The sequence below is a fragment of the Etheostoma spectabile genome, chromosome 11 (genome assembly GCF_008692095.1).
Source record: "Etheostoma spectabile isolate EspeVRDwgs_2016 chromosome 11, UIUC_Espe_1.0, whole genome shotgun sequence".
In the NCBI taxonomy this organism is placed as follows: Eukaryota; Metazoa; Chordata; class Actinopteri; order Perciformes; family Percidae; genus Etheostoma; species Etheostoma spectabile.
In genome coordinates, this window is record NC_045743.1 from 10,302,735 (window position 1) to 10,329,835 (window position 27,101).

Here is a 27,101-nt window from a genome sequence, read left to right on the forward strand (position 1 = left end):
TTGATCAGGAATGCAGGAACAACAGGAATGCTGTTGTTGATACATGCCTTCACAAGCCGTTCAAAACACTTCATAATCACAGAAGTCAATGCTACAGGTCTAAAATCATTCACACAGGTGGCAGTCGTTTTCTTAAGCACAGGAACTATACTTGAATTTTTTTAAACAATTTGGAAGCACACAAAGAGAGACTGACAAGTTAAAAATGTAAGTAAAAACAGAGGCAAGTTGGCTATACTGTGTCTTTAAGACTCATGGAGTAATGCCATCAGGCCCAGCAGCCTTCCCTCTTTTCACAGATTTAAAAACTTTACGTGTGTCAATGACTGAGACCTGGTGTGCTGGTCTGCTGAACGGATTCCTAAATGGAGATAATGTGTCAGTGTTTGTGGTCCCAATCGGAGGTACTTTGACATGCACATCCCCAGTTGGAGATAGTCCCTGCGCCAGTGTCTCATCAGCGCCTTCAAAACGAGCATAGAAAATGTTCAAATCATCTGGGAAAGAAACAGAGGTTCTTGTGACGCCACTTATGGCACCATGTAGGCCTCGCCAAACACGCCTAGAGTCCCCTTCAGAACAATATCGCTCTATCTTGTCCCGGACTTGATTGCATTCCTAAGCTTGTATCTCACGTTTTTGTAACAAGCATCGTCCCCAGATTTGACAGCCACTGTCCTCTCATGCAATTTCACCCGTACATCACTGTCGACAAATCACCGTAATGCCAGGAGAAGCTCGCAGACAGTTTTGACTTACATCAGCTGTTTAGATTTAATTACTAACGTTAACTAGCATGTTAGTTAGCAATAATTAGCCTGTATCTATGTTATCAATATCTAACATATTGCTACGCTCTCCGTCGCTGCTGATTGGGAATGATTGAGATTTCTCTTTGCACAACTACCAGAAGACGTACAACTATCAGACACATTGCCAACGTCACAACTACGTCATCAAGCTCAGTTGGAGGCTGGAAAGTAACACTCAGCCATCACCGGAAAAGTGCTTCTATTTTCTTTCACTGTTCTCCGTCCAGAACAACGGGATCTGTTGGGCCACTTCTTTAACTGTCTATGGCTACTGCGCATGTGCGACTCCCAAAAAAAGATAGTAAAGAAGTGAGATGTCTCACTTTGTAGCTAAAACAAGTGAGATGTCTCACTCTGTAGCTAAAACAGAGACCTAAACACACAGAGTGATTGTTGTGTTGCTGATTTGTTGACAATAAGGAAAATACAGAATATCACCAGGGTTGGAGAAACATGTTTGCGTCTATATAGATTAACAATCTCCATACAAGCCGGGAAAATCAATTTACAATCAGTGTTAATCAAAAAAGCCTCAACAGTTAAGGTCCCAGAAACAACTGGTGGACTCAGACTAAATAACCTGCTCCTTGGATGACTAGTACACAACTCCAGCTCTTTATTTACAAACCAGAGGACAAAAGCAACTTACTACCATTGAGTGCATCTAACCTGAGTCAGTGATTCCACCTCCACCAATAGAACCATCAAACTCCTGTGAGACCTTTGTCTCAAGAAAAACTCTGAACTCATCAATGTAGATGTTTTTTTTTTTTTACCTGTTTAGTCGCCTCTACATGTGATACAGGCATACAACATCTATGCAAAAGAAAACCAGTCATTAATTTCATTGTCATGTGACTCCAGGGGACAGTACACATTAATAAATGTGTTTCATTATTATGCATATGTCTTTATATTCCTTATGATGGATTTAGGAAAAAAGAAGCCATGTATTTTCTGTGACAAAGCTGTCAGACACCGTCAAGCAATAAAAGACAATACATCACATGCTTATTTATATTCCACTCCCAATAACATTTCTAAATATTGTCTTTCTAGATTAATCACAAAATCTGCATGTGGCACGCAGACGGATGGCACTGAGACATGTTAATAAGCAAACTGGACTGATTGCATGACGTTTTCTTAGTAAATAAGATGATGGCACAGGGTTATCTAAAATAAGCAAAAGGAAAAAGACAAATGATTCTCATGTTGTTCCTCATATACACATTACAGAGGCACCACACAATCTATCATCTGTTAAAAAGAATAGTGAACAGGATGCAAAGAAACTAAAACGAGTCCCTGTGAATCTCCTTATTACTTATCCCATTTATGATCTGTGATACATAAAATGAGATTGTGTGGCAAGCATCATCTAATATGAGCGCAATTTTCTTTTCTAATTATATTTTTAAGACTTTGTTAACAACAGAGCACACTCAGCATTGCTATGCAACAATTGTGGGAATCTTAGCTGTTTTCTATTGTATTCTACCAGCCGAGTAAGGCTATAAAATGCAAACTAGCCACCTCTAGCACTGAAGCAGTTCCCATTACTGCCTTGTGGAATGCCATGCATCCTCCTGCAAGGCACAGATACAGCTCAGTTGGTGATCAATAGGAAAAAAAAGATGCCAAAGAACAGCAGGGATTGCAGTGTAGGTAATCCATTGCTGAAACAAACTGCATATAGTATAGTAGGCATAGTTAGGCTGCATTCAGAATATGTACAACTTATCTTTTCTTAGTTTGTGGGCCTGTATGAAGGTTACATACAGTACTGTACTTAAGTAGAAATTGATGGCATGTTATGTTACTTTATACTTATACTCTGCTACAACTCAGAGGGAAAGGATGTATTTTTTCACTTCATATTTATTTTGGCGCAATAGTCACTAGTTATTTTTTAGGTTAAGATTTAACAAAACAAGCTGCAACGTATCATCACACACTGGTTCATATCAAACTGTTTTGTTCCTTATGCTACAATTGTTCAGCAACCTGTGGTATCAGTATGTCTGCAAAAGCCTCTGCAGTGCAGAACCGGTTTAGGCAACAAAACTACTTGGTTAGGTTTAGGAAAAGATCGTGGTTTGGGTTAAACAAGTATGTTTGTTATGTAACTTAGATAAGTGGAGTTAGTTAAACACGCAAGTTAAGTAACAAATGTAATTTTGATTTGTGCCTTTATACAGGACAAAGCAGTGGTCTTGAAGCAGTGGGTGAAAGTCCTCGTTAGTTTGACCCATTCCTCTATAGAAGCAGCCCTGCACATCCTGGCTCACGATTACGTGGGTCAAATACAAATTATAGTGACATGAAGTATGAACAGTGTATGGAAACAGCCTGCAACAACATATGATGAGATAATGAAATGTAATGCATTGTTAAAAATTAAACTAGTGGTTCCGAACCTTTTTGACTTGTGACCTGCTTAACAAAAATCTGTGTTGTTCTACCAAAGAGATATTCTCCCTCTTAACTTCTCAATGATTTCATTTAAATAACAGTTTGAGGCACATAAAAGGTCAAACCAATGTCCAGTGTTTCTCCAAAAAAGCAAAGATGAGATAAAATTCCAAAAAAACAAAGAGAAGATTCATTTATGATTTCTTCATTCCCTTTCCATTAATCCCCTCACAACCCCTCAAATGTATCTTGTGACCCTAGGTCGGAAACCACTGGTCTAAACTACTTAAGACTTATAAGTAGTTAAAACTAGCTATTGCCAGCTACAAAAGTATAATGCATCATACATACTGATCTAATAATGTCAATTTAACAGCAGAATGAGAAACTAAATTTCGATTATATTTTTGTATTTTTTTTTAAGTAGGATTTTGAATGCAGGATTTTGAATTGCAATGGAATGTTCATACATTTTTGCATTGGTGCTTTAACTTGAGTAAAGGATATGAATAATTCATCCACCACTGAAATATGACAAGTGCTGTGCACTAGAATGTCTCATTGGTGGAACAACACAAATGTTTTTGTAAGCCGTCACAAGTCAAAAAGGTTGGGAACCACTGGTTCAATCCTTAACAAGACATTACATTTCATTATCTCATCATATGTTGTTGCAGGCTGTTTTTATTCACTGTTCATACTTCATGTCACTATAATTCATATTTAACCCACGTAATCGTGAGCCAAGATGTGCAAAGGCTGCTTCTATGATGTTTCCTTTATTGTGAACAATGTTACTACCTTAATACTGATCCTTCTACTGGTCTAGAACCAGGTCTGCCTCCTAACACCAGTTTGAATAGTGCACTGCACTAAACTGAAGACACGAGGAGAAAAATCCTCCCATCCAGCTACTTAGAAGAGAAAGCCTTGCAGCTTAGGCAAAGCTTTATCCAATTCCCTCATCATCCATTCTAGCACACTTTATTGGGGCCGAAATGCAGTTGCCGCAAATTCCAGTACAAAAAGAGATCTGCCACAGCGAGCCGACTATCAGCGTGTAACCTGGATGAGGAGGCTCTTGTCTGTGCAAGCTGCTAATTCTACTCACACCTCAAACAACTTGGATAAAAAAGCAGAATCTCATTCCTCATGTTACCAAAATAATTTAATAATTTTGGTGTGTTATTTTTGAGGAAAGAATCATTAATGCATTTTACCAGTGATCTTTCTAATGCCCAGTGACAATGACATGGTATATAGGAGTCCTGAAGGCCTGCATTCATAACTATTACAAAGAGATTCACTTTGCACTATTCTCAGAGCCCTTTCAACCTTTTCAGATATAATACATATATCAAACATATATATAATTCAGATATATTATTAATCAAAGAGATTGACAAAGAAACTAATGGTTTGTCTGATTTTTACTGGGGCACAATCCAGCCAGCAATTGATTGTGGCACCAGGAACACCTGCAGATTCAGAATACATTTTCACTTTCAGGAGGAGAGAAAAAAACAGCACCACGAGGAAATATTGCCCCTCCACATGAATATGCAGGGACTTGATACCAGCAGTGTCATTACTAATGTTGCTGCCAATTACAGAGCATGTCATGACACTGTGATTCATGAATATTCATCGTTGACTGATATAGACAGCAGCAGTATGCAGAGGCCTCTATTCCCATTTTACTGTCTCATTGTGAATGGTGAACAGGTACCTCCATCATGCCATGGAGGCGCCTTCCAGCTGCAAGACAAGCTGTTCCATAAGGCATTGCTAGTTAACAGTGTGTTATATAAAGGTGTATAAAAGTGATGAAGTGCTCCCAGGCTCTAAAGAGCAGGCATTAAAGCATATTAAGTAGACATTTAAGCTTGTAAAGTGGGAATCTAGAAATGGAAAGAAGACACTGAGCAAAGGGATGCCTTTAGGGTTGGACTGTTCAATTCTAAGAAAGTTTGATACCTGCTGGTGCTTAGAAATAAAATGAGGTTTGTGTGAGAGAACCGCAGATTTTGCAAACTACCTGGGCTTCAATTTAAGTGTGTGTGTGACTAATTTCCACCGGTTGCAAAACATCTGCGGATCTGCTCCTGATCGGCGGTGGAGTCATTAGGTTTCCATTAACGTCAATATGTGCATTTCCACTGACTGTGGAACTGCTGCGTCCCGAGTCCTTCCCAGCTCCGGCAGTCCACAGCCCTCTGGAGCAGATACGCAGAGCTTCTATTTTAGCCGGACACCAGAGAGCTCCGCAGCAATTCAGCATATGGCAGATAGTGTGGGACAGGAAGTCGAGCACAAAAACAGAATAAAACAATTGGTTTATTTAGTTTTCAAAATAAAAATAGACCATGCTCACGGCCTATCACATTTCCCTGCACTACACCTTGAAAACACAGCACAGGGTTGCTTCCCCTCTACTCTTCTGGATAGAAACAAACTGTTGTTGGTTTTGTGGTTCTATTCTACATAAATGCACGAGATCTCGTGGGTCCTCGTGACTTCAGCTGTCAATCATCGCTGCAGCCGTTCTGCAACAAATCCAGACCTGGTGGGTATTGGCGGACGGCGGAGCCATCGCAGAGCGGAGCGGCAGACGTTCTGCAACCGGTGGAAAATGGGGGTTAGAGGAACAACTCCCTCCTAGTTGTTATCCAGTTTCAGGGATAACTAATCTGAAGTAGTAAGTGGATCAATCAGTGGTTATGAAATTAAAAGAAGTGTAAAGACCATTAGTCAAACACATTTTCTTAATAATTTCCATACTTTTGTTAAGTAATGTGCTTAAATACAATTTTTGAGGAAGTGCTGCTTGTATATAAAATACTGTTCTTACTCTTCAAGTTACTTCACAGGTAAGATATAGCATGTACAACATGTGATGAGCTGCAATACTGCATGTGAATAATTAGATTAAACCAGCAGTATAGAAGCAGTGTGTCTTATTGCACTACCTGGACTAGCAACAACATTAAAGTGCTGCTTATACATTAACAGTGGTGGTGGGGCGGCCTCTAGTTCACCCAGTAAGAGCGTGCGCCCCTTGTAGGCTGAGGCCTTTGCAGTAACACGGGTATGAATCCAACCTGTGGCCCTTTGCTGCATGTCATCCCCCATCTGTCTCCCATCTTTCCTGTCTATCCTCTGTCACTCATAAATAAAAGGGAGAAAAAAAAAATCAAAAGAAAATCTTTCAAAAAACTTACAGTGGTGGAAGATGAGTTAAATCAAAGTAGCAATGTATTAATACCCCATTACTTCTTAAGTAAAAGTACATTATATTTGCAAACAAAATGTATTAAAAAAAGTATGTATTTTGCAGCAGGATGGTTTCTGTTAGAATTATACTATTCTAAACTATGGATAATCATAACTGATGCACAGAAATGATTTGTCTGTAAAATCTAAATCTGAAAAGTAACTAGTACCCATTGAATGTAAAGAAGTAAAAAGGGCATCTAAACTGTAGTGGAGTGAACTTTTAAGGAGCAACATAGAGGAAAAGTACTAAAAAACGTTTAAGTGACTACAGTACTTGAGTAAATATACATTCCATTCCACCGCTTCACGTAAATACTGATACAGATCATTCTGCATGCTAACACCCCATCACCCCAACCGCAAGATCCTGCAGGTAATTGGTTCCAACTAGCTACTGCTCCCAATAAGTGACAACATAACTCCAACATGTTCCTATTTACATGTTGTGATTTCTGAGAATATAGTTCCCAGTTTGTATACAGTTAGAAGATGGCTGGGTCTCGTGTGACCTTTTTATTTGTACACCCTATGACTTTACAAATCTCAACATGTACGGAGATGAGAAGGGTGTGTATGGATTTATCTAACTCTGGGGGATACGGTGAATAGCTAAAGTCCCAATAAGTCGGCGTGTTCCTTTAAGATGATGACAGCTTCTTATCCATCTAATAAGTGCATTTCCTGCAGATTTTCGGATTGTAGGCTACCTGCAGAGAAATTAATAACAGAACTTCTCTCTCTCTCTCTCTCTCTCTCATGCCCACACACTAAAATTATTAATGTCAGTATACATTTCTTCAAACAAAGTTAAAAATATAATCTCAGGAAATAACTTCTGTGTGATTAAAACTAAGTCCTTATTCTAAAATGGCTGTCAATTACTTGTGCATATGAATGAGAAGCTACTTATTCGTCAGTAAAATGGCCAATTAAACTGCTAATTGTGTTTTCATTCCAAATTCTATTTGGAAAATGGATAACAGAAAAACAGTGTGACCATGCAGCGTCCCGTCATGTTTTCAGACTAAATTTGGTCTTAATTTGTTGCGTGCATGGGCCACTTGACATAAATGCATGTGTGGTAAGTAGATTTCAGCTCACAATGAAAGATTTTTGTTTTAACAAACTAGAACCCTCCTGTAAAAAAAACACAAGTGAAAGGTGGCCTAATTAGAAGCTACCATGAAGGCGAGGAGGAGGGAAAAACACCCGCACTTTTACTCTATTAGTTTTCTGAATATTCACAATGCAGTGTGGAGAATTTATAATATACAAACCTGCCATCTAGCCCACCTGAAAACGACTGGGCGTGACCACACAGTCCTAATGGGGTTAGGTTAATTAAAAGGTTAATTGTAAGAAACAGGAGCCACTTGATGTATGGCTGGTGAACAATAGTGTCCTCTAGAGGTGAATGGAACCATGATATACAGTTTCCTTTGCCCCCCTCCTTGCACATTCTGTTCTTGTGTGCACTGAGCACAGGGCACACAAAACAACCGCTCTGAGACTGATGGTTGTTCTGTGGCTCATATAGTAAAGCATCAATCCACTAGAAATAGACATGATGCTGCGTGCTAAGTGATGCTGGCTGCTGTTATGAGCACGTGGAAATACATTTTTACACTCCTTATTGCACCCTATATGTATGCGCCCTCGTCACCATGGCTTACTGTCCAGGCCAATACAAGTGTAAAAAAAGGTAGGCCAACTTGACGGGCTACAAGGTGTTGGTGTAAGATTGCACTGGCATCAGTTATTCCATCACTGCAGAACAATAAAGCCAAAAGATTATTTTGTCGACTGCGTCAACTTGAGCGTTTTTCTGCGTCACTCTCCATTCTGCCGCTCCTATCACATTTCCCTCTCTGGGGACTAAATTGGGTCCCCCATGACAACTGGCTACAGGCCCACTAATTATTCCCCCCCCCCCCCGCCTCCCCTTTTTCCTCCAGCAGCTCACCATACCAGCTATGAATAGGCAGCCCACCCCGCAAACCCCACCCTATCTGGTCTAAATTTGGAACACAATTGAAATGCAGAAATCCTGTCAGAAGATAACGAAGAATAATATTGACCCTTGCTTCATTAAGATCTATTCCATACAAGTGTAGTGAGTCTGGGGTATCAGCCACATTGTGACATAACTGTGCCAATGTAAACTCATCTCAATTTAACACTAAAATAACAACTATCAGGCAGTGAATCCACTCAGTACCAGTCAGTACGTGTGAGCTGTGTGTTTTAATACTGATTTTAAAAAATGCATTTTCACATGTTGGCTTGCTGGAACCTGAAAATTTACCTTTAATGTATCTGCGTTATAATAAATTAAGTGTCTCCATTTTCAAACAATAATAGTCCTGTGTGTTGCTGTGGTGGATAAAACAACAGTGATTACACCATGGCTTGAAGAAAAAACATCAGTACTAAACAAAAGCTAATCAGAAACTGCCAGCTCATTATGACCTGTCTCCTTTGCAGACCTGTGATAATAACAAATATATCACGGATTAATGTGAGCTCAAAACAAGCGTGACTTAAATCCACTGCAAACACAAAAGTGTCTGAACTGAGCACAGAAGGGTTTACCCTCCACTACATCTCTGCTAATGTCCATGAGGGAAGCAACATAGAACACATACCACAAGACAAACACATACTCGCCAGAAAAATTGGGGCTTGAGAAAGTTCCCAAGCGGATTGGTTCATGTCAGTGTCGACGCTGATGACGTCGCGCTGTGAAACACGTGGGCCACGGTACCCAGGGCTCACATAAACAAAGCCACATTGGCCAGACTGGGTAGTCGAAGCTGGTATCGCTGTCAGTGCGCGGAGTCACACGGTCTGTCTGCCTAGCAGTGTTGGGTACCGCCGCTCATGATTTGGAGCTTTTACTGAAATTGATGAATACCCCCTGCATGCTTATCGCATGGATTGAAAGCCACGATCCTGATGTGAAAGAGGTAAGATTCACTCATCTTTTTCTTTGCAACATCATCTGCGCTTAAGTTGCACCGCCGTCTCTCTAACCCTTTTAAAGCTTTTTTTCTTCTTCTTTTAGTCTGTTTTCACTGTTAAACTGAAATGAGTCAAATCTTAGTGGGACTCAGACTGTGATGTTGATATTTCACGTGATTTTATTTGCTGCTTTCTAGAAAAGTTGTCACTAATGTCAAGTGCGCGAAGTTGGTCTGGTCATCACGAACAACCGCACACTTTATAGTAAGAAAAGAAAAAAAAGACGACTCATGCTGTTTCATTTCTATATGCACGTTTATGACACTTTTCAAAACGCTGTGCGTAAGTAGAAAGTGGTTGCAGTTTCTGCGCATATGTTAAACCGGTCTTTATCTGGGATCTCGTGGTCATTTTAGATATTGTTTTATTTTATAATCTAGTAATTATCAAAATGATGTGTTTTATCAGGGGAAGATCCAGAACAGAGCCGCTTTCTTGCATCCTGTCAGCCATACAACTCCTGACAATATCCATTTCAAGTGTCACCGAAAAACGGTCAGAAGACTTGAGGTAGGATATGGAAACTTATTTACAAATAAAAAACACAGATATAATGTTTAAGTATAAAGTTATTTTATTATGAAATTACTCATTAATGTAAAGCACTGTTACTATGGTTTTCTGTTTAGAGATAAATTAAATTAAACATTAAACTGTCAAACTTTCTTCACGGTTCGAACATTTTTCTCAGAAATTCTCTGTGTTTGTACCGGTTTGGTTTACAGCCATGCCCTGCGTTCAGGCTCAGTATGGATCATCACCTCAAGGAGCTAGTCCTGCTTCCCAGAGCTACAGCTACCACACCGCAGGAGAATACAGCTGCGACTTCTTAACACCTGAGTTTGTTAAGTTTAGCATGGACTTGACCAACACTGAAATCACAGCTACTACTTCTCTCCCAAGTTTCAGTACATTCATGGACAACTATAACACTAGTTACGACGTTAAACCGCCCTGTCTGTATCAGATGCCCCACTCTGGAGACCAGTCCTCTATCAAGGTAGAGGACGTCCAGATGCACAACTACCATCAGCAGAGCCACCTGCCACCTCAGTCGGAGGAAATGATGGCTCATTCTGGGCCTATGTACTTCAAACCCTCCTCACCCCATGCCCCGAGTACACCAAACTTCCAGGTTCAGCCTAATCACATGTGGGAGGACCCTGGCTCCCTCCACAGTTTCCACCAGAACTATGTTGCGGCCACGTCTCATATGATGGACCAGCGCAAGAATCCGGTGTCAAGGCTGTCGCTCTTCTCTTTCAAGCAGTCCCCGCCCGGTACTCCTGTTTCCAGCTGTCAGATGCGGTTTGACGGGCCGCTGCACGTCTCCATGAACCACGACAACCCGGGCGTGCACCGCGGCCTGGACGGCCAGAGCTTTGCGGTGCCCATACGGAAACAGGCGGGTCTGGCCTTTCCTCACTCCCTGCAGCTCGGCCACGGGCACCAGCTGGTGGACAGCCAAGTGCCATCGCCCCCGTCCCGAGGATCTCCGTCAAACGAGGGTCTGTGTGCAGTATGTGGGGACAACGCAGCCTGCCAGCATTATGGAGTGAGAACCTGCGAGGGCTGCAAAGGATTTTTCAAGGTGGGCTGACATGACAGCAACCATGAATCAGTGTTACTGTTATTACAGGAAATATATACTGTGTACTCCTTATTATTAACGGCGCCTGTGAGTTGTAATCTGCCCAATTTATTAAAATGATAATAATAATAATAATAATAATAATAATACAACCTAAACATAGGTTACAGCTAATAAAATTACATTTTCAAAGCGGGCTGTACTAAATATTACACGCCTATTTTAACGTGCGTCAAATAACTTTATATGACAAGCATATCTGTACCACACATAGTCAATCTCAAAGGAATGAGTAAAATATGAAAGACCACGAATGTGTATTTGCTGACGGTCTATTCCCTCTTGTTGGTTTATACAGCGCAGTCCCGAACAGGAGATGAAACAGATATTATATCGTTTTCATCTTTTCATTTTTTTTAATGTTATTTCACTTGTGCAGCAATCCACAGTCCGTGTTATACATGTTATATAGCCTTGGAAATAGGCCTGCAGGGTGACATTGTTTTTTTTTTCTTCCTTTCTTTCCAGCGCACCGTTCAGAAAAATGCAAAGTACGTGTGTTTAGCAAATAAAAACTGCCCTGTCGACAAACGCCGAAGAAATCGTTGCCAGTTCTGCCGTTTCCAAAAGTGCATTGTCGTCGGAATGGTGAGAGAAGGTATGTTTAGGCCTTGCATTTAATTATTTTAAACCGGTAGTTTTAATTTCCCCACTGATATACTTGGGGGAACCTGTGCGTAATAGAGTCTTGGAATATTATTTAAGCCATATTTAAGTATTTATGCAACAACATGACTGCGTATTGATGACTTATATGTCATATATTTCTTCCAATGCAGTTGTCCGAACGGATAATCTAAAAGGTCGGAGAGGACGCCTACCATCCAAACCCAAAAGTCCACAGGAGCCCTCCCCACCTTCACCGCCGGTTAGCCTCATAAGCGCACTTGTTCGGACCCATGTGGACTCCAACCCCTCCATGTCTGCTTTGGATTACTCCAGAGTAAGTAAAGTACCACTATCACAGGAATAAAACACAGCACTTAAAAAGAAAAAAAGTTGACAACTCCGGGTGAAAACAAAAGGAACAAGATTGACGGACTTTTTAAATGTAGTCCTGCTTTTGGGTACAATTTACTGTCCTTCAAAGTTTTCTGTAATACATCGCTGAATTCCTAACTTTGTCAGGCTTTTAATGTGGCATGTTTTTTTTCCCCCTAAGTAAATTGCGTTGAAATAGAGAACTTAATAAAAAGAAGACATGGATTTAATAGTGAAAAAGCACCCTCTCCCTCTTGGAAATGGGCATTTGCAATTTCACGGATTATATATTTTAAAGGACCTCATTAAGGCGCTCTTTAAATTAAATTCCAGTTCCAGGCCAACCCTGACTACCAAATGACTGGAGACAACACTCAGCACATCCAGCAGTTCTATGATCTCCTGACGGGCTCCATGGAGATCATCCGGGGCTGGGCGGAGAAGATCCCCGGCTTTTCTGACCTACCGAAGCAAGATCAAGATCTCCTCTTTGAATCCGCCTTCCTTGAACTTTTTGTCTTGCGGCTGGCGTACAGGTAAGCCTCCTAACTAATAAACAAAACAATCCAGGCTTTAGATAATCATCAGCTGCTCCTTCAAGCTTCACTGCTTTGGATTTTATTAGCTGCCCAATAATAAGAAGGCTCTTAAATCTCCATTTATTGCTAAGCGTAATTAATGGCATTTCCCTATTAATTGCAGGTCCAACCCAGTGGAAGGCAAACTTATTTTTTGTAACGGAGTGGTGTTACACAGGCTACAGTGCGTCCGTGGATTTGGAGAGTGGGTGGACGCTATCGTGGACTTTTCTTCCAACTTGCAGAGCATGAACATAGACATCTCAGCGTTCTCCTGTATCGCAGCTCTGGCGATGGTAACAGGTGCGTAAAAAGCGACTCCTCCTTTGGAAACTCTGCATGCGTTACAATTTATGCATAACAGAGAAAGTTAATGCATAGGAAATACTTTATCGGTGTCCTTTTTTTCTTCTGTATTTCAGAGCGACACGGGCTTAAGGAACCCAAGAGAGTCGAGGATCTCCAAAACAAGATCGTGAACTGCCTCAAAGATCAAGTGACATTCAATGGCGGTGGATTGCATCGTCCCAACTACTTGTCAAAACTCTTAGGAAAGCTCCCTGAACTGCGCACACTATGTACCCAAGGTCTGCAGCGTATCTTTTACCTAAAACTAGAAGATCTAGTCCCTCCGCCAGCAATAATTGACAAACTTTTCCTCGACACCTTACCTTTCTGAGTCTGACTCGATGGCGAGACCTCAAAGAACTTCCAAAAGACTGGTTACGAGTCAGACTTGACAGACTTTTAACGTTATTATTTCTGAATATTTGCAAGCTCCGTAGGCTAATAGAACAGTACCCTATTATGAGTAAGGATTCATGAAAAAAAAAAAGAATAACAAGAGGAAGAGACAGAGTGTGATTGCTGTGTAGGCCTTTTAATACTTTGATTGCCAAACGAGTGAATCACGGGGAATTTCTCTCCGGTGGACAAATTGTCAACAAAGTTAATCCAGTTTTACAATCACTTACTGTTTATTTAACATCGGCTCTACTGATTCGGCATACTCATATGTAATATATTCCATTTATACATATGAACACACACAAACACACACAGAGACACACAAACACACACAAACACACTGTATATTATGATAGATTATGTGATGCCTCCAACGCATCGGTTTATAACACGTGTACAAAGTTTGTTATAATGAAAAGATTTAATTTTCTTTTCTGACTCGTGCCTATGTGTTTCTGACAGGATCCCAAAAAGTATCCAGAAAAGACAACGCATGTTCTAGTTTTCTTTTCTTGTTTCCCCCTTTTTCTTTTCTTTTATAGGCACTTGCTGAGGTGATGTCTATATATAATATATACCGGACACTATGTAGTCTGCTAGATTTGATACAGATTCGTAGTTATGGCACTCCTTTTATGTATGACGCATATGTGGAAAAATATCTCATCTGTATAGAAAATGAGGGACCCATGGTGTTTGTAAAACTGTCAGACATTCCTTGTTTGTATGTGCTGTAAGTATTGTTGCTGTTGAATATAAACGTTTCTATATATTTATTTCTATTGCCAAGAGCTACACTAAGCATGGTGCAATTTAAACGATTTCAAACCATCCAAGTTCATGCTGAGCACGTTGTCTATGTTTTATGTCTTATAAACGTCTAAGTAGTTATAATTTAACACGTTTTGGAAATGGAAAAACTCCCATCTTATGTCAAGAGGTTCATGAGTGTGTGATATAGGCCCACATCTTTGACATCATGATGTACTTACAACTTCTGTAACGCATTTGGTGCCGAATTCAACAAAAAAACTTTAGAGAGAAAGAAATATTTAATGTTTACAAATAAAACTTTTAAATCAATTCTTTGCTAAATAATTTCTGAAATTAATCTATTCTTTAAATTAGGACACCTCTGACCAGAAGGAGCTACTTTCCCACAAGAGAGACATATTTTTGGGTTCAAACTTATTATTCTAATTTCCTGAAGTTTTGTGAGCAGCGCTTACAGGCCTATTTGAGCAAAATATATCATTAAATAATATCTAACTTTAACTTAATGTGAAAATGTGTGTACCTGTAGTAAGTTATTGAATTTAAAGACTAAGTCGCAGGCCTTTTAAAATTAAGTTTACATTCTCTATTTTGTTTAGAAACAAATATATGTGCATATATTTATTATTTGACCCTTCTAATTGTTTCATTTAAGCTTAGAGCGAACATTTCAGTCATCCAACTTGCATTTTAAAACACTTCTAATTTAGGGAAAACTAAAGTTTTCTCCTGCATGCGTCTCGATTTAGATGGTAAAAACAAACTAAAACATTAACACAGCCGGCTGTTAAAACCTCTTTTCATTCTCTTATGTCTATTTGTATTTAACAAAGCGAAAAAAGATACAACGGATTAAATATAGGATTATTCATTTTTCGCTTGAATTCCAACTAAAATCCAATTTTCGAGCGAACAATTTCAAAGAGAACATCGGATTTTATAATTCAGTCTGTTTCTCTGGATGCCCTTGCTGGTGCAAAAGTTGATGTAAATAAAAATTTAAGGTTGTCTTTCTGGACTCCTTGTTGCCTATTAGTCAAGGATTAAAAATGTGACCTTTATATTATTTGAATGTTTATACGAGATAATTGTTGCGCTTCATTTGCCTTCACTTTTATCATGTAACGCAGGCTGTTAACCGGTTTTACCTGCCAACGAGTCAGACCAGAACCAGAACTTAGACTAAAGGGTTTGTCACAATAAAAAGCAGACTACCTACAACCAACTTTAACAAAGTATGCACACTCAGTGTGCAGCTGAAAATAACACATTTATTGTGAAATCCTGTTGCGCACAGGGAGCGCTGCTTTATATTGTGCGTCACAGCGCTGCACTTTGCGGTGTCATTTTGGATTCTAAGTGAACAAGAAAGATCCAATGATGATGCCACACACAGGCACATACTTTTCCCTAAGTTAGGTTTTAAAGTTTTTTTTTTTTTACCGGAGCCGGCAAAGTAACCTAGCGTTTTTAATGTAGTTTAATAGTGAACCTGTTACCCTCAACCTCCCACAAACCCCCTGGGAGTCCGGCTATACGCGCCTCTGAATCCAGTCAGGTAAAAAGTCCAACTGTAGGCTATATCCTTTAATACTAAACGCCCTCATACTACCACAATTTAAGCCACTTTGGAGAATTGCGCATTAAATCTGCGACTAAGTGTGTAACTGCAGATATGAAAGTCATTTAGAAATATATATAAAACGCCAGTGATTGGCCTGCACGAGTTGATGCGGTGCCGCTGTCACAAACCCTCTGCTTCAGTCTATCAGAAGAGAGAAGTGACGCCAGGCTCTGAGGCATGTCTGGGACTTATCCTCACTGATTCCACATTTAAGACATGATCAAGATGAAGGGAACATCTTATTTTGAAAGATATTAGCAGCAGGCAATAAATTGTCTAAATAATTAGATTGTCTCTGTAAAGTGCTAATTCCAAGGCAAATTGGGATTACATTCAGAACCAGTTTGCTGACATTTAGCAGATCTGTTGAAAGGGTGTATTACAATGTCACAAGGTCTCTCTATTGACTCAAAGTACAGTTAGCTTTTAAACATGTCTATCTCGACACAATAACACATGACACAAGTAGCTTATACTTCTGTCAGTGTCTGTGCATAATTATATGTGCTGGAGGACTTTGAGTCTAAATTCATTAAGAGGCTAATTTTCTCCCCGCACTTGACATCAGTGGAAGGCTAGACATGATTGTGTCAGCATTAGCCGAGAAAAAAGAAGTAATTCTCCAGTTGTTCTGCTTCGTCTTAAGCTGCCGCAGACAGACCAAAACCAGCAAGTGAAGGTGGAGAAGAGAGGCTGTGTATCCGCTGCCAACCCAAAGTGAAAATCAAATTATAAGACTGAGTCCTAGCTTCTGAAAACGCTGCTTCACATTTACCGTACCACTAATAGATGCTACCACACATGCACAGTGCACACTTATCGTGGATTGTATGGGGCACGCACAGCTGCACATTGCTGCACTTTTGTCTAATTGTGTGATGCAATTTGACAGGTTCATGTATGTGGTGCTGAAAGTGCTGTAGTTCTGCTGTATGTGTGTTTGGTTACATCAGAAACAATTTCCCAACAACAAAACTAAACAAGGATTTCATTTCTTTTGACTAATATGCAATTTGGTCAGTTTTTGCAAAAAAAAAAAAAAAAAAGGTTTGCATTTTGACTGTGATTTGGATTTAGTCCGGAGGTCTAATGTGTAAATTGCCAAGATAAGCCAGACCTTCGCCTCATCTGATCCCTGTGGTAGGAGAGGACTTGACCTTTCCCCGTTGCACTACATGAGAACTTGTTAGACAGACATCCAATGAGGATAACTCACTGTTGCTCAGACTGCTACTAGACTGTGTGCAACTGTTTGTCATGATAAGGAGAATATAGAGAATTATAAAAGATGCACAATCACGCATGCTACACACATCTGTGTGAAACTACATGATTAAATGCAGCCCGCTAATCTTCTCTCAATACAGCATATGAGTTTCAGACACAACATGTAATTTTCTCTGACTTAAATTAGAATTAAACCCAGAGCAAATGAGAATTAAGTGTTATCTTTCTTTACATTTTGTGTAAGTGGCATTAAAAGTTATTTTGAGGTTCAGAGTCAGAATCTTATTAGAACGCTTGCTAATAAGACCTGAAATAGATCTAGATTGCTTTTTGACTAAAACACCATAACATGCTCTTTATTACTCGACTTTCTTTCAAGTGATTAAAGTCGTCTGACTTTTTCAGTATGTCAGCGCACTCTGGTTTTCATGTTGCTATTTCCCAAAGAGGTTATATTCCACCTGTCTCGTCAGCTGTCCTTTTTAATGTGCCACTTTTCAATAATTCTGCTACTCTTTACTTATTCAGCGCCTGCAGTCTACACTCAGAATCACTTCCTTCCATGTTACCTTATCCTCTGTTCAAGCAGGCTGCTGTGCGAGCCTGCAGTAAAACATGTTGATTACACAACTTATGAATCTTATGAGTCCTTCTGACTATAGCTCTAAACAAAATGAATGAATAATGAGTTGAATGATGGCCCTTTGGATACTATCTGCCTATAGTTATATTACTGTGACTGTTTGATTTACCATATTGAAATGCTGATGATTGTCCAATAAATAATGCAAAAAGCTGATTTCCAAGTGGCGAGGCAGGAAAAGAAATCCACCTTGCATATAGATGGAAGTGAGCCGTGTCTGTCCCTCTCAGCCTGTGGCCCAGAGCAGCTTTATCATTCATAGGACTAAACAGACAATCAATTCAGCAGCCATGTATGAAGGATGAAGGGACGCGACAAGCTGTGAATGATGAGGAGCCAAAAATCAAAGGCCTCACTCCTTCTTAGCTCTAATGGCCATTACCAGCCCAGACAGCACCAGTAAAATGAGGTTAATCATTTGCACCGATCCTTTCAAAGAAGATTGACTGGACTTGATGCCTAGTCAGATCGCTCATAAATATTTACTTCATATTAAACAGCTGTGTATGCTCTGTTATTGCACATTGATTTCTGACGGATGCCATCAAATTATTGTTTCAAGTGTGGTCAAGTTAAAACCATTAATGCAATGCTTGTACCAAGACTCAATTATGCCAACCACAAGAAATTAATAATGCAGTGAAATTGGCAGGACATTGTGTTGGAGAGGGGATTCATCAGGTTTCTGCTTCAGATTTGGAGAAGAAAGTAGGGGGATTTATTTATTTATTTTCCACAAATGATAATATAATCACCAGAAACTACAAGATTTTGGATTGTACATTGATAGTTTGATAGCTGATAGACAGTACAACGCAAGTTAAATAACCCTACAGTTTAAGTTTATGGGCATTGCATGTATCAGTATTGAACACACAACCTCAGTCCTTTGACCTTATTGACAAAATGAAATCGGAAATTTCCTTTACAGAAAGAGTTAATGTTTCCTCGGGCAGACATGTTTCCAATTCAATTAGTTTTAATGAAGCCTGTGCTCAGTGGTTACTGAGGTAGAAAAAACAGGCATAAATGCCTGATGGTAATAGAGGACATATTAAGGAGGAAGGGATCAGAAACACGTGTGTGTTTCGCTTCTAAGTAGCGAAAAATGCCTCTATCAGGCTGGTAAGAGCCAGTGGCTTGGGAAGCAGTGAATTGTATGAGCCTCAAATGATGCATTAGGGTCTCTGGGGCGAGGCTGGAGGAGACTGAGGAGAAAACTAAAAACACAGGGGAGAAGAATCTGGTTTTGATGACGCATGTGGGGGTCACCATCACCAAGCAAGATGGAATAATTCATGTTTTTCACAAAAACCACATATCATATCAATTTTATTACAAATCAATTCATCCTTAGATTGAGGTTATTGTAATTTCTAAAGTGTAACAAATTCTGCTCATTAAATTCTTTTTATATTCTCCCCCATTTACAATCCCCACCCCCCTGTCTGATTGTGTAAAATGTCAACATGGTCAGATGCACTGGCTCAGTTCCTGCAAGAATATGCCCTCATCCTGTGTTATGGTTTGTGCCGCTGCTCCATGTGAAGTGAAACATATTAAAGACACACATCATGCACATGTAATCTGTTTATGTCTTAGAGTCAAATCTGTGTGTGAGTGAGTGAGTGAGCGTTCGTTCGTGCGTGCGTGTGGTCTTCTATCATCTGCTAAGTGTTAGGAGTGCTTTTCAGTCTTTTGCATTTAGTCTTATTGAATTAAAGCCATCCAGATTACAGTAAAAAAAAAAAAAAAAAAGTACATGGTTGATCTGGTAGAAAAGGGGTCTAAGGTGCTAACTGTGTAATTGTGACAATCCCTGGTTTGTTGCATGTCATTTATCCAATTCTCTCTCCACAATTTCCTGTTTATCTCTACGCTCTTTCCTCTAATAAAAGTATAACATGTTTCCAAAATACATGGTTTGAAGGTTCAACCAGAAAATTAGTTCTTATGAGCACCACACCTAAGACCCTAGCTGTGTCGCCCCTTGATTAAACAAGCAGACTTGGACAAAGGTTGCTAAGGTTTTGCAGCTACAAAGTCCTCCCCTCTCACTGTATTTTTGTTTCCAAGCTGAATCCCAGTCGAGATCAAATCAAGATGACATAAAAGAAAAAAAACTTCAAATTATTTTACATTGATCTTCCTTGCACTGACTAACAGGAAGTAAACAAGCCTGACATCCACTTACACAGCATCTATCGCAAGGGCATCTTAGGCCTCTGCTGGTTTGCTGCTAGCGTATGCATGGATTTTTGTGTGCTTGAATATATACACTATAGGTGTGTACCCGCAGAGTGACAAATACTGTAGATGCACGTAGTGATGGTTTTACAAAGCTCTTGGAGCACAGATTCCAATAGACAGTAGAGTGGTGGATTCTTGCGGGGTCAAGAGGGGAATATGATGTGCGTGTGTGTTGGACAAAAGGGAAGGGGAGAGGGGGTTGTGGTGTGTGTGTGTGTGTGTGCGCGTGTGTGTGACAACGGACAGAGGAGACCCAGGCCAGGCTCCCACACAGCTTTGTCATATCACTAGGAGATTAGGAACACACACATGTCAAGCTAGGCAGAGCCTGCTGCAATAATGCACCTGCCAGCTCTCAATATCCACTCAACCCATTCAAACCCTTGTTCCTACATGCTGACACAAAGGCACACGCACACGCATCACATTTTTAAATATTGATCCCTTTCCTTATTGCACACATGAAAACTGAAGGATATAACACAAGATCAGTGGAAAACAAATCAATTCATAAATAGCATGACGCACATTACCTTGTCACACAGAAAAGGAGTACTACATCAAATGCAATGTAGCAAATGTAGCTTAACACACAGCCTACAGTGAAAAACCGAAAATATTGAAGACATGAAAAGGTTGGGATCTTAGGAAAGTGGATATTTTTACATGAAAAACCTCAAAGGTGAAGGTCGTTGTCTTTCTTTATGACAGAGTTCCCCAATAAAATGAGAGAGGAGAGGTTGAAAGGGATTCATCTCCAACAAGAGTCAAGGTCATCCAACCTAGTCTTACTAGAAGCACTTGAAAAATATGGAGTGAAGCCTAGAGATATTCTTCCTCCCAAAAAGGAGTGTGTAGGGAAGACTGACTGAAGAGAATCACTGACCTTCAAACAAGCTCTCTATCCATATAGAGTAGGGGAAGACATGCACAATCCATCAAAAATGCACATGAACTTTCCCTCTTCAAATAGTTCCCGCTTGAATAGCAGTCAATGGATCAACTATGAATATTGCATGTACCGAATTGCAAGGGGTTCAGATTGAATTCACTGTGAAAAAAACAAAAACAAATCTGGGATTTTAGAACATCATTTTTTGAGATTAAGTCTCAAAAATTACGTTTTGAGTAAAAACATTTTTCAATGGCAAACAGTGAGTGAACGATGGATTTAAACCCAGTTTTTGTTCAAATTAATTTGTACAATAAAATGAGTGTGTTAACATTTAAATATTCTAAAATGTAAAGAGAAGAAAAGACGTGCCCCATACTATTATAAGTGTAAAAAGAATTCAGAATCCACACTATGGTCATGAAATTGCCTTTTGCCAGAGTCCCTTTTCAAGAATGGAAAGATCAGTGTTAATTTTCAGCCGTTCTTTGATTGGATGAACCTGCCTCCCTCTTGCGCGACATGGCTACCACAGGTCAGTGGCTGGTGCAGTGTAGCATGAAACAAACAAATAGAAAAAGGCACCTTGTGGCACTTGACTCTCGCCAGAATGCAACTGACGGCAAGCCTACCAACGTCCTGTAATAACGACCGGTGCCTCCTAACCAAAGAGGAGAGGAGAGGAGAGAGCTGGAAAAAGGGGAAAACATGGATTTAGAGCTGGAGATATGGATGAAAATGATTGAGAAAGAAGGTAACATGTTAGTGTTCTAAAAGCCAGAAAGAGGCAACACCTGAGCAGAACCAGCTGCAGTGAAAAATAGATTTAAACCAAACACAAAGCAAAATTTGACTTAGAGTTACTCGCACAAGTTTGACCCCAGGATCACTTGTTTTTATTCGCCTTACTCACATAAGTTGAGCTGGACAGGAGGAGTGGCTACATGTAGATACCAATGTTCCTTTATCCTTTATTAAACATGGCTGAAATAACCACCAGTACTGTGCAAGAACGCGCTAAAAGAGCAATTTTGGTAAACTGAACATATAAGTTTGCAACTAATAAATATAAACGTGAGGGTTATTAACGCCTACGTTCTACTGAAAAAGAACAGCTCGGACCAGCTCGTTTAAAAAAAAAAAAAAAGAAACAGAAGAAATTAAACGTGAACTACCTCCTTTTTTGGGACCGTAAACTTGGTTCAATATTCCAAATTGTGAACTATAATGGTAAAATAGTTCATTTTAGGTACATTTTTAGTGTAGTAGTAGAAATACAAAAATAAATAAAAAGAAACATACTGCTAATCAAAGAGAATTCCACAGATTTTACATATTTGTTTACAGGTCTTGAGGAGTGCTACTGCATTCATGAAAAATTTGTATAAAGCTTTTTGTAGCTGCAAAGAGAGCTGCACGATGTCCCTTAAGACAGCACTGGGGCTGAAGACTACAAGTTGAAAAATTAAAAAACAATCTGTGGGTGTGGGTTAGGATTGGCGAGCTTACCAGACCTTTATAGCCAGCTCCCCATCTCTGCTTGAGGCCGGAGGCTCGAGGCTACATTAGCCAGTACTAGCATGATATAACTGAATCGCTGATGGAATTGTTGGCTGTCAAGTTGCATTGTGAGCAATGTAGGCACCAAGTTTTGACAAGCAAGAAGAATGCAGAGAATAAAAAGGACTATAACTCTTGTTTTGCTTTGTTGATTTTGATCCTATAAAAAAAGAAAAGAAAGCTTCTGTCTATTATGAGTCCGATGATGCTATAAAGTGCTATGCTAAACCAGCAGAATACTTATTTAAGGACTTTTTTTTAATCAAATACACCAGTCATGCATAAAATAGAAGGTACTTTACTCTTTTACCATATCTAAACAGAATGTAAACCCAATGTGTTTTAAGACAGCCTTCTTAAACAGTCCATGCTAAATTAAAAAATATAGGTTGGACAGGACAAGGAAAAGTGTGTAGGAGAAGAAGACAGTGGAAATGGGAATGGAGAACAGGAGAGCCAGGCTGATCATACTGTGATAAGACAAGGAAAATAAGTCTGATTATCACAGAGGCGGGAGCATTAGACAGACAGTTGGAAGTCATCTCAAAACTCAGGAGGGAAGAGACAAGACAAGAGGTCACAATTACACCCCGCTAGCTGCACTCCCCTCCTCCTCATGAAGTCTTCTAATATATTCGGTTAGTTCCTGTATGAAGCGGAGGGGAAATTCTAATTAAAGGGTGGGGGGAATTTTGACACATGTGAGGCAGAGATCAATATTTAGCACCATAATCAGCCATTCCTGATGGCTCGAAGGTGTCACTGCGAGCAGACTGCAGCTCTCCATTAGAGTGCTTGGGAAGGAGCAGACGGGCTGGCGAGCAGGCAGGCTGCAGAGAACTGCCAAACTCCCAGTCATCATGAATCAAAGCATGTGATGCCTCTTGTGCTCCATTTCGCTTAGCTTTTTATCTTCACTCATCCTTTTAAAAGGAGAAAAGTGAACTCTGTCAGACTGGTTTGTGATAGGGGTGCAGGGTAAGTGGAAAAGAAAGAAAGAAAAATGCCATACGGTAGATCAGGAGGAAGAGCACCTGTCAGGACTTTGGATTGTGAGATTGTAACATACACAAATGGTCTGTCTATTGAGCAATTTCTCTCTTTTGTTTGACAAATGTTTCATTTTAATATCCAAGTGGTGGAGGAAGTATTTGAATCTTTTACTTAAGTACCAGTAGCAATGCCACACTGTGAACATGCAAAAGTTCCAAAAGTCTACTAGCAAAATGTACCTTTGTACCTAAAGTACTTTTGTACCTAAAGTTTAAAGTAAAAGTATTCATAAAGCAGAAATATGGCCCATATGAGTGTTACATCATTATATTATTATTACTGATGCATTTTACTGTTGGTGGAGGTGGAGCTCATTTAACTTTAAACTATAACATGGTATCATTTTTTTATGAGCTGATTCTATGTTTTGTGTGTAAAGTCTGCAAAGTGACTAGTAACTAAAGGAGAACTATTCCCACCTAACTGTAGTGGAGTATAGGTATGTAAAACAGCATGCAATGGAAACACTCAAGTGAAGCACAAGAACCTCAGTTTTGTATTCAAGTGCAGTGCGTGAGTAAATGTAAGTTACAATCCAATACTGACATTGACTAAAAGTTTTTAAAAAAACGAGACATTTACAAAAGGGCAACTTATTTCATCTCCGTAACCACAATTACTATAATAATTTTCCAAACAGATAGGCATACATGCACACACTCACAACATTTGTGGCACGTGAACAAGGCTGTTCAGCTGACATGGACAGCGACCACTGACTCAGTATCAGGAACATGGTGTTGTTTCCTGAAGGCAAGGAGAGAGGGCGAGGGGCAAAGGAGGGGGCACTTGAAGGTGTGTGTATGTATGTGTGTGTGTGTCTGTTGTGTGTGTGGTGTGTGTGTGTGTGGGTGTGTGGGGGGGGGGGGGGGGGGGGGCAGTCCGCCTAGGGTGTCCCCTGTCTCCATGTGTCAGCCCATCTCCTTGTTCTTGCATGTCACTGACACACACATGGGTACTTACCAACCCAAGTTGCTCCAATTAATGGCTGTCCCACTGCGCTGTCCGTTGTACGGTGTGCTACCCTGGGTGACAAGATGTGGTCTGGGATCTGTCTCTCCAGTGACATAAGCGAGGAATTTTAAGAGGGAAAAGTGATGCAAAAACACACCGCCTCATGCTGCGCCTAGATAGGTAGATAACAAAGACTCTTGTAAATGAGTGGCAGCGAGGAAGGCATAGAGGATTCTCTAATTACTTGCTGCAATCTATCTAAGTCACTGGCCTTCTAATTTGATTTATCAGAATGCATGAAATCCCTTGGAATAATGCCCTTATTAGAAGGACAGAATTGACGGGGGGACAAGAGGTCTGCCGAGAGGAGGTGGAGAGCGGAGATTTAAGCATCAATTACAGTCAAAAGGAGAATTAATAGTTATTAATCCACAAACATAGCCATCGTTCTCTCTGCTGCTGCTTCTCTGCCACTTGGAGACAATCCTCTTCACACTTGCCCTGCCACACACACAGTCATTCACACTTACATGCATGCACAGGCATACACATACCAGCATAAAGAATAAACAGAGGCATGTAAACAAGCACATGCACGCATACAAACACACAGATACAAACTAACATGCAAAAAGACACACACTCATATATTCATGAGTCAAATACTGAAACAGTCATGCGTACTGCCGAACTAGCATGATATAACTGAATAACGTGTATAAGCACAACAAAAACAAAATATCTTTTACTGTGGATGGTTCGTATCATTTTGCCCACCGGTAGATCAAAGGTCTTTAACTCTTTAACTAAATTCTTGGCTGACAAATTCAATTGCTGTCAGTCTTCCAGGACCCTCAATGTAATATGTGCATTTTGATTCAATTTGCCTGGCAAATACATACATATACATATTGTTTATCTGGTTATGGGCACAACAAAATCAATACTTAAATCTGTGCTTTGTCATTCTTAAATGCATCATGAAATAGCAAGATATCCCTCTAATTGAATCCAACAAAACCACATAGATTGTTAATTTTGTGCCATTAAGCTTTGGCAACATTTACAATGTCTTCTTTTTGCCTGTTGATGATTCTTGTTTGTCCCCTTGAATAGGACAAGAATATTTTATATATCTAACAATTGAATTTAGAAAGGTCAATCTCTAACCAAATAACAATATATTAAAGATGAAGCTAACTTGTATCATTTCTGAGAGGGATTCAAAGCACACAGAAACAGTTTCAATAAGATGAAATCATTAGAAACAGAAATAATACTGTATAACTATCTGAAGGGTAAGTATTTTGTAATTGCACATTATCCTGATTATTCAAATCATCCTAATAAATTCATGTTACAACAACATTTTTTTTTTTTTTTTTAAACCCACAAGGTCATATCCCATACACAAGAATAACAACAAAAGGACAGCTTGTCATGTTAAATAATTTAAAAAGCAGTGATGGCAGCAGTGCTGCATTACACTCTGGTCCGATTTTTATGTTAAATCCTGTGCTTTTTTGTTAAAGGGTTGCTGAGTGGCTGAAAGGAGAATGCCAGCGTGCTGTTGCTTTGCTGTCAGTCATACAGAGGCAGTATTTAGACAGGGAGCTGAGAGGTCTGCTCCGCTGCCAGCTCCTGCCTTTTAAACAGCCCTTTCCTCAGAGAGACAGCTTAGCACTGAGTGCCAGTCAACCTTTCCTGCCCCCCCCCCAATACACATACAAATGCACACTTTGATAGCCTCTTTGCTAAAGAACAATTTTGCAGAATGGAAGAAATGATCATGTATGGTTCGACCTAAAGGTACATTGTAATGGGTCTATCTCCCTGTTTCAACAAAGTGGAGCAAAAGGCATCTGGACAGCAGATTCATCAGCATTACTTGAATGGAGGAACAAGCTCATACAGCATTACGTGGCTGACAAGGAAGATGAATCTAGGCAACTTGGCGCATCGGGGATCCTCATAGACCTTCAGTCATTGCCTGTGGTAAAGACTGAAGGATGGGAGAGAGGTTGTGGAGATAACACATCACGCCCTGTCTACATCCCATATTATGATGCTGTCCTGTAGAGTGTCTGGGACAATACTGTGTTAGCTGCCAGAGTGCTGTTGACATCATTGACAAACCTCTATGGTGTCAGGCAGTCAGTCACACTTCTACTGGGTGTCTGTCATCATGCTCAAACGGTCAGGCACTGACACCTTTTCACGTGAATGAAGATTCTCCAGTGACTGACAAAAAATAGTGGATGGCCTTTAAGGAGGGGAAAAAACACAGCAAGAATAGCACCTCTCCTCAAAAGGAGAGACTTATAATTTGCAATAATGGCACACCAGTAGCTCTCAGAGAGAAAATTACAGGAAAAAGCCGACGTGAAATATCCTTTTAACTGGCAGAAACACATCCATTGTAGACAGAAGTCTTGTTTACTTGGTAAAATGGCATCAATTAGGAGCGGATGGCAAAATTAGCATATTCTCTTAATGGACTGGCCTTTCTTGTGCGGCGCTCTCACACTGATTGTATGGAAGGGACATGTTAAGGGAGACTGAGAAAAGGTCAGGTGTCTGCACCATTCAGGTGATCATATTTTTCACCAAACAGTTGTGCATTCTCCATGGCTATTGTCATGT

General features: G+C 40.0%; 1 protein-coding gene and 1 long non-coding RNA gene across 2 annotated transcripts; one reads left to right on the forward strand and one right to left on the reverse strand.

The window, feature by feature from the left end:
• Positions 1-6,252: 6,252 nt before the first annotated feature.
• Positions 6,253-26,838, reverse strand: LOC116698188 (uncharacterized). Its single transcript, XR_004334147.1, has 3 exons — positions 26,827-26,838; positions 8,647-8,650; positions 6,253-6,392 (listed from the first exon to the last, which is right to left on the reverse strand). It is a non-coding gene; the product is annotated as an uncharacterized LOC116698188 (long non-coding RNA).
• Positions 9,305-14,317, forward strand: LOC116698187 (nuclear receptor subfamily 4 group A member 2). Its single transcript, XM_032529985.1, has 8 exons — positions 9,305-9,469; positions 9,933-10,034; positions 10,250-11,115; positions 11,644-11,773; positions 11,955-12,118; positions 12,490-12,692; positions 12,859-13,037; positions 13,157-14,317. The coding sequence occupies exons 3-8, from the start codon at positions 10,252-10,254 to the stop codon at positions 13,411-13,413; spliced, it is 1,797 nt and encodes a 598-aa protein (XP_032385876.1). The 5' UTR covers positions 9,305-9,469; positions 9,933-10,034; positions 10,250-10,251; the 3' UTR covers positions 13,414-14,317.
• Positions 26,839-27,101: the final 263 nt, after the last annotated feature.